Consider the following 8,944-nt stretch of genomic DNA (forward strand, 5'->3'; position numbering starts at 1 on the left):
TTAAATCCCTGAGCTGAGGTAAAAATCTGGTAAAAATCTGTCATTCTGCCCCTGAACAAGGCAGTTAACCCACTTTTCCTAGACCGTCATTGAAAATAACAATTTGTTCCTAACTGACTTGCCTAGTTAAATAAAGGTAAAACATAAAATAAAACAATTAAGGACATGTGTCATGCCCTGATCTGTTTCCCTTGTGCTTGTCTCCACCCCACTCCAGGTGTCGCCCATTATCCATTGGGTACTTATATCTGTGTTTGTCTGTGGCCAGCATTTTGTCTCAGCTCCTGCTTTTCCCCAGTCTCTCTTTTTCTCGCCCTCCTGGTTTTGTCCCTTGCCTGTCCTGACGCTGAGCCGCCTGCCTGACCACTCTGCCTGCCCCTGAGCCTACCTGCAGTTCTGTACCTTTGACCCTACTCTGGGTTATCGACCCCTGCCTGCCTTGACCTGTCGTTTGCCTGCCCCTGTTGCTGTAATAAACATTGTTACTTCAACACAGTCTGCATTTGGGTCTTACCTGAAACATAATAGTACGAACTGGCCATGACTGACCCAGCAGACTTGGACCAGCTCCGCAATGCCACCTCCTCATAAGGAGCCACCATTGATAAGCACAAGGAATTGCTTCGCGGTCTGATGGAAGGGTTCCAGGACGTGGCCGAACTTCACGACCTAGCATTGGATGCATTACGGAAACAATTCAGTGGGTTGCCTACGAGGCACCCTACCACGATGGTAACCTCCCAGCCCCTCAGTTACCCGGCTGGTAGCAGTGCTGTCACCCCGGTTCTCCGGGAACCCCGCATACCTCACCCAGAGCACTACGATGGATATTCCAGAACCTGCCAGGCCTTTCTCTCCCAGTGCGCCCTCATTTTTGAGCTGCAGCCTTCTTCGTTCCACTCGGACTGTTCGAGGATAGCGTACATTATTATGCTGATGTCCGGGAGGGCACTTGCCTGGGCCACAGCGGTGTGGGAGCAACAATTCACCCTCTGCCTCAGTCTGGAGGTATGCATGGCGGAGGTGAGAAAGGTTTATGAGGCTCAGATGTCCGGAAGAGAGGCTGCCCGGAAGTTATTCCAGCTTCGGCAGGACTCCCTCAGTGTGGCAGACTATGCAGTGGATTTCCGCACGCTAGCAGCGGAGGGTGCCTGGAACCCGGAAGCGCTGTTCGACATGTTCCTGCACGGATTATCAGAGGAAGGACGGACTTGCAGCCCTGGAACTACGGACGGATCTCAACGCACTCAATGCTTTGACCATCCAGATCGATGGACGGCCACGGGAGCGTAGGAGGGAGAAGGGGTCTGATTGCGGTCCCAAATGCTCACTCAAGGATCCCACCTTGCATCTGATGAACTCTGGAAGTCGCCAGTGTCTACGCCTCTGAGAGGATCCGAGCTTACCAGAGTTCCTCCAAGAGCCTCCGGAGTCTGCCGATTTACCTCTTCCCGAGGCGATGCAGCTCGGCAGGGCTGTCTCCAGCCGAATGTGTACGCAGACTTCACACCCAGAGTTGTCTGTATTGTGGTGCTGCCGGTCATTAAGTGGTATTGGGATTCTCTTGGCTCTAGCGACACAATCCCTCGATTGACTGGTCCACTGATGCCATCGTGGGCTGGAGCCGGAGCCACGCTCATTGCCTGAAATCAGCTCTGCCTGCCCCGGGACATCTTCCTGGAGGCTTGGAAATTGCCCCTCTCCGCCATTCCCACAGAGGACCAAGACCCCAGGGAGGGGTTCAGTAAGGCACGGGCCACTTCGCTTCCACAACACCAACCTGTACCCAAGGATGTTAAACGGAATGCGCTGGCACGCCACTATAGCCCCGCGGCTACACTCCCGGAAGCCGAGACCTTTCCCCCCTGCTCCAAAATCATTAGCCCCTCTGCTGTTCATCCTCTGTTGCCCCGTACCCTCCGTATACTTCCTACTTTTCATGTGTCTAGATATAAACCCATCTCTCACAGCCATTTGTCTCCTGTTTCCAGGCCCACCCCTCTCTCTTGTCTCATCAATGACCAACTAAGGTATAAGGTGAGAAGGCTCCTGAAAGTTCGACCTCGGGACAGGGGATTCCAGTACCTGGTTGACTGGGAGGGTTATGGCCCGGAGGAGAGGTGCTGGGTCTCAGCAAGGGACATCCTGGACCCAGGCCTCATCTCTGAATTCCAACGCTGACACCCCGCTCAACCAGGTATGCGTCCAAGTAGGACGGCAGGTGGCGTCCCTAGAGGGGGGGGGGGGTACTGTCATGCCCTGATCTGTTTCACCTGTCCTTGTGCTTGTCTCCACCCCCTCTAGGTGTCGCCCATCTTCGCCATTATCCCTTGGGTACTTATACCTGTGTTCTCTGTTTGTCTGTGGCCAGTTCGTCTTGTTTGTCAAGTCAACCGGTGTTGTCTCTCAGCTAGATTACCGACCTCTGGCTGACCTGACCCTGAGCCTGCCTGCCGTCCTGTACCTTTGCCCCACTACTCTGGATTATCAACACCTGCCTGCCTTGACCTGTCATTTGCCTGCCCCTGTTGCTGTAATAAACATTGTTACTTCAACACAGTCTGCATTTGGGTCTTACCTGAAACGTGACAACTTGTGTATCTAGAGCATGTCTACTCCTTTTATCTAATAAAATGTCACATATCCAGATATATAGAGATACAGATATCCCCTGATATTGAGCCTTTTTGCCAAGTGAGAGTGTTTGAAATAATCCCACAGCACCCCTCCTCACCCAGATTCCAAGACAATTAACATGAGAGTAGAGGTGTTCACACTGCAGTGTCCTGACTACGTTTCCAAACTAACCCTTTAAACTACTTCCAGTTCAATCACTTAACCATTTCCCTTCCAATTCAGCTCCTCCTCAGGTTTTTGCTGTAAAAGAGTGCCATCAAATCCCCTATCAAACTGACGGTAAATACTGTATATTGTAAATATCCCCATTGTAACGTTTAGCTACAGTATTCTATATTGTAGCTTTGAACAATAACTTGCTGTAAAACCCTGCCTCTTTACTGGCACCATCATATCTTATTAATGTCCAATGCATCATCAGCTCGATACAGAATTGATTGTGGTGGAGAAACAGAATATGAAGGGGGTGGGAGTATTGTCTTAACACCACCAGGGCATTTATCTTCCTGACAGGAATGTGTAATTATTGGTATAAATGTTATAATACCAGCCTAAAAATCCAATAGGAGCCTGCATCCCATATGCTAGCAGCAAAACAGTGTTGCAATGTGTGAGTGTATGAAGTGTGTTATGTGTTCTGTGAGTGTGTGTGGGGGGAATGAGCAGGGGGGATGGGTGGTGTTGGTCTCAATGTCATGGTCCTTAATGTCTTTTCTTGTGCCAGCTTTTTGGATAAGCTCGAGTAACCCGAACGCACACACACAGTTTGACAGTAAGCAGACGCCAGTTCTCTGCCTATGAGCAGATTGCTGGGTCACATCAGCTCAAGTGCTTTCCTGTAACAATTGCACTGTGTTTTTCCAGTGGTGTAAAGTACTTAAGTAAAAATACTTTAAAGTACTACTTAATTAATTTTTGGGGATATCTGTACTTTACTATTTATATTTTTGACAACTTTTACTTTTACTTCACTTACATTCCAAAAGAAAATAATGTACTTTTTACTCCATACATTTTCCCTGACACACAAAATTCAATTTTGAATGGCTAGCAGGACAGGAAAATTGTCAAATTCATGCACTTATCAAGAGAACATCTCTGGTCATCCCTATACTTAATTATATAAACTCAATGAACCATAAACAATTAATGAACATGCACCTGTGTCATTAAGACACTAACAGCTTACATACGGTAGGCAATTAAGGTCACAGTTATGAAAACGTAGGACACTAAGGGGCCTTTCTACTGACTCTAAAAAACACCAAAAGAAACATGCCCATGGTCCTTGCTCATCTGCGTGAATGTGCCTTAGGCATGCTGCAAGGAGGCATGAGGACTGCAGATGTGGCCAGGGCAATAAATTGCAATGTGAGACTGTGAGACGCCTAAGACAGAGCTACAGGGAGACAGGACAGACAGCTGATCGTCCTCACAGTGGCAGACCACGTGTAACAACACCTGCACAGGATTGGTGCATCCGAACATCACACCTGCGGGACAGGTACAGGATGGCAATAACAACTGCCTGAGTTACACCAGGAATGCACAATCCCTCCTTCAGTGCTCAGACTGTCCGCAATAGGCTGAGAGAGGCTGGACTGAGGGCTTGTAGGCCTGTTGTAAGGCAGGTCCTCACCAGACATCACCAGCAACAGCGTCGCCTATGAGCACAAACCCACCGTCGCTGGACCAGACAGGACTGGCAAACAGTGCTTTTCAGTGAAAGGTCGCGGTTTTGTCTCACCAAGGGTGATGGTCGGATTCGCGTTTATCGTCGAAGGAATGAGCGTTACATCGAGGCCTGTACTCTGGAGTGGGATCGATTCGGAGGTGGAGGGTCTGTCATGGTCTGGGGTAGTGTTTCACAGCATCATCGGACTGAGTTTGTTGTCATTACAGGCAATCTCAACACTGTGCGTTACAGGGAAGACATCCTCCTCCCTCATGTGGTACCCTTCCTGCAGGCTCATCCTGACATGACCCTCCAGCATGACAATGCCACCAGCCATCCTTCTCATTCTGTGCATGATTCCCTGCAAGACAGGAATGTCAGTGTTCTGCCATGGCCAGCGAAGAGCCCGGATCTCAATCCCATTGAGCACATCTGGGACCTGTTGGATCAGAGGGTGAGGGCTAGGGCCATTCCCTCCAGAAATGTCCAGAAACTTGCAGGTGCTTTGGTGAAAGAGTGGGGTAACATCTCAAAGCAAGAACTGGCATATCTGTTGCAGTCCATGAGGAAGAGATTCACTGCAGTACTTAATGCAGCTGGTGGCCACACCAGATACCGACTGTTACTTTTGATTTTGACCCCCCCTTTCTTCAGGGACACATTATTCCATTTCTGTTCGTCACACGTCTGTGGAACTTGTTCAGTTTGTCTCAGTTGTTGAATCTTGTTATGTTCATACAAATATTCACACATGTTAAGTTTGCTGAAAATTAAAGCACTTGACAGTGAGAGGACGTTTATTTTTTTTTGCTGAGTTCATTAGCAATTACATTTACTCGAGATACTTAAGTATATTTAAAACCAAGTACATTTAGACATTTACCAAAGTAGTATTTTACTGGGTGACTTTCACTTTTACTTGAGTAATTGTCTAATGATAAGATATCTTTACTTTTACTCAAGTATGACATTTGGGCACTTTTTCTACCACTGTGCATACCCGTGTAGAGACCGTGTGACAAACCTCATAGTGACAGGTGTGATCAAAGGGACTCAGTGAAAACCTGCTACTATATTCCATCTCTCTACAAAAGGTTCTATCTAGAACCTAAAAGGGTTCTTTGGCAATCCCAATAGGGGAACCCTTTGAAGAACCCTTTTGTTTCCAGCTTAAACCAAAAAGGATTCTACCTGGAAACAATTTTTTTTTATTCTATGGGGAAAGCCGGAGAACCCTTTTGGAACCATTTGTTCTAAGAGTGTTCCCTCTGTCACACACACACTGTCTCCTCCTCTCCTATATCACAGCCCATTTGTCTGTGTGCATGACACAATGATGTGTTCTCTTGTCTGGTGTCAGGCTATAGTGTCAGGTCGGCTGTAAAGCTGAGTGAAAGGGATGTTTTGTTCATTCTTCTGAATACAGCAACACTAAATAAGGTTGTATTAAGGTTACGATTGGGGGGTAGTCACGTCAGGACTCCGGTATGTGTGTATCGGTTCAGTTTAGGTTAGGGTAAAGTTGGATTAAGGTTGAGTTTGGATTGTACTCTTGTCAAGTATTTGTGTAATTGTCTGATTAGGGTTATGTTGGTTTAACGGAATAGTTTAAGATTTGGACAGTAAGCCCTTTTTTCGACATTTTCTACTCTTATTTCCCTAATGCTAGCTGATCCCATAGACTTCCATTCATTGCGCTAACACTAGTTAGCAATCGCTCCAGAAACAACCTTCAATGTCCTTCAAACTACACGCAGAGACATAAAAATGGTATCCATGAGTTCATCTGACACTGGGTAAGCAGAATTGCCAAAATCTCAAACTATCCCTTTAAGGTTAAGATTAGTTTATAATAAGATTTTAATTGGCTTGTACTCACGTCAGGCAATCATGTAGTGGTCCAAGTTTACTTAGGGTATGGTTGTATTAAAGTAAGATTAATGTTGCACTCACGTTATGTAGGTGTGAATTGGTCCGGTCTCTTTCAGCTGGATCTGGATCACTGGATGTCCAGCTGGGCCGCTCGGGTCATTTTGGCTGGAGAGGAGGAGAAAAAGAAAGAAAGAAGGCCATTTTTGGTGGAGATCCATGCTGTCTAGCTGTCAGACATGATGAGCGCAGCTGATCGATGGCTGATCTGTTGATCGCTGACATCACAGCAGCAACACAGCACCTCAGCAACCAGAACAGTTTCATTATCAACAGAGGTGATTAGTTACTGATCCAGAATCAGTGTGTGGTGAGTGGTCAACATGACATGGTGGTCAATCAGGGTCCTATTCAACCACACGATGGTCAAGACGATCGAGATGATCAAGAAACAACACCACAACATGAGTTCTCCCTCAGCTCCTCTGTCCATCAGACAGCAGGCTAAAACATTATGTCTGCACTCAGTTAGACAGACTATGTAGGGAATAGGTCCATGTCTGGAGTGGTGTGGCTTTCTCTGTTTGTCTGGATGTACAAGTGTTCCTGTGATCTGTGTGTCGGTGTCCCTTCCCTGCTATTGATTTTACACCCGCTGCGGGCCGAGGCAAGGGCTGGTGTGTGCATGTCTTTCCTGTTTCTGCTGCACAGTGTAATCTAACCAGTCGTAAATAGCTGTGGTTTTATAGGTGGAGTGGTGCAGTGTGGTACCCTGCCTCCCCTTCTCCTCACCAGAGCTATACTAGACTCTATTCGATATTCCATCTCATCAATCCCACTGTAGACTGGATTCATTGCAAACACAACCTGGTTCACTGGCATTAACACAAACCAGAGGAGGCTAGAGGGCGTAGGTTTAGGAGGACAGGCTCATCGTAACGGTGGGACTGGAATGGATGGAAAGATACTCAAGACAATTATTGCACAATTTAATTTATTCCATCCCAGTCATTACAATGAGCCTGTTCTCATTTTATCTCTGCCCACCAGCCACCACTGACACAAACACATGAAAACCCCTAATCACCCGGTCGTGTATAGTCATGAAGATACTTACATTGCATACCTGTGCACACTCACATCATACATGCATATACAGACAAAACATACCTGCTCACACACACATCTTGTACACAGATGTACAATTACGGGAGTTAAACTGACGGGGCTTTGTATAGTGAAAGATAACAGTGAATAACCTTTGATCTCAGGGACGGTTTCTTAAGCGGATTTGCAAAACACACAGGAGTGTGCTCAAAGCTGACTGTGGGATTCCCCTGCTGCTAGTCTGAAAGACAGACTGCAGACATGAGGGCCTTATCAAAGGAGGGGATGGTAAGATTGTTAGGACAGGAGGAAAGGCCTGAAGTCAGAAAGATGTTTAGGGGAAAACACCCTTCTTACCTATAGATATACTATACTCTTGGGAGAAAAGGGTTCCAAAAGGGTTCTGCGGCTGTCCTCATAGGATGACCCCTTTTGGTTCCAGATAATACTATTTTGGGTTCCATGTAGAACCCTCTGTGGAAAGGGTTCTACATGGTACCCAAAAGGGTTACACCTGCAACCAAAAGGGTTCTACCTGGAGCCAAAAAGGGTCCTTCAAAGAGTTATCCTATGAGGACAGCTGAAGAACCCTATTTGGTTCTAGATTGCACCATTTTTTCAGAGTTTTGTACTAGTCCATGATCTGAAAGCTTCTCTCTTTACTCATCCAAGGCTTAGGAAAGCCAGCCTAGTAGTTTTACAGCCTAAGAGGACACATATTGTAGGCCAAAGACACAGAGTAAGGACATAGGAAGACTGTGAGGATCAATGATGGTCCATGGCATAGCCCCAGGGATCCACCTAGACTCTTAAAAAAAGGGTTCCAAAAGGGTTCTTCGGCTGTCCCAGTAGGAGAACCCTTTTTGGTTCCAAGTAGAACTATGTTGGGTTCCATGTAGGACCCTCTGTGGAAAGGGTTTTACATGGACCCCAAACGGGTTCTACCTGGAACCACAAAGGATTCTTCAAAGGGTCCTCCTATGGGGACTGCCAAAGAACCATTTTAGGTTGTAGATAGCAGGTCCAAGTTTCAGGTTTTAGAAATCACTAGATAGGGCCTTGACCCTTTAACGAGGACAGACAGCATACTGTATGGTAGTCTTTTGCCGTACACTACACTAAGGCACTGTTCCTAGAGCCAGAGCTTGTGCAAGCTTTTGTTCCAGCACTGAAAGCATCTGATTCAGCTAGTCAACGACTTGATGATTAGTTTATTAGTTGAATCAGATGTTTTGGTGCTGGGTTGGAACTAAAGCCCGACCACCCTGGGGGTCTCCAGAACCAGGGTTGAAGAACAACGCTCTATGTAAGGCAGGGCCGAACACCTCCACCCCCACAGCCTGTCTCTCTCTCTGGCTCTGGCTCTACGCACTACTGGATGATAATATGTGTGTGGCATCTGGCCCAGACTCTGCCATGCAGAGAGTCTGTGTATCCTCCTTCTCACACACACACACAACCATACTCATTTGCACACACAGACACACACACACACACACTGGACACACACTGGGCACTCACACGTGTGCACACACACACTTGACACACACACATACACAAACAAACTCACACACGCAGTGATAGGTAGAGAGGATGATGGTGGCCAGCCAAGAGCACAGTCAGGCAGAAGGCATGCACCTCCTGACACCAAAGGGA

At 47.0% G+C, this 8,944-nt stretch overlaps 1 protein-coding gene across 9 annotated transcripts in view; it reads right to left on the reverse strand.

Annotated features, from left to right (window-relative positions):
* LOC115142937 (pleckstrin homology domain-containing family A member 6-like) overlaps nucleotides 1-8,944 on the reverse strand; it is a 180,060-nt gene that overhangs the window by 81,970 nt on the left and 89,146 nt on the right. For all 9 annotated transcript variants that reach the window (XM_029682819.2, XM_029682818.2, XM_065001727.1 and 6 more), the window contains one exon: nucleotides 6,266-6,349. Coding sequence is in view for 6 of the 9 variants with exons in the window: in XM_029682817.2 (XP_029538677.2) it covers nucleotides 6,266-6,349 (84 nt within the window). In the remaining 3 variants the exon portion in view is untranslated. The remainder of the gene's footprint in view (nucleotides 1-6,265; nucleotides 6,350-8,944) is intronic.

The sequence above is a fragment of the Oncorhynchus nerka genome, linkage group LG15 (assembly GCF_034236695.1).
Source record: "Oncorhynchus nerka isolate Pitt River linkage group LG15, Oner_Uvic_2.0, whole genome shotgun sequence".
In the NCBI taxonomy this organism is placed as follows: Eukaryota; Metazoa; Chordata; class Actinopteri; order Salmoniformes; family Salmonidae; genus Oncorhynchus; species Oncorhynchus nerka.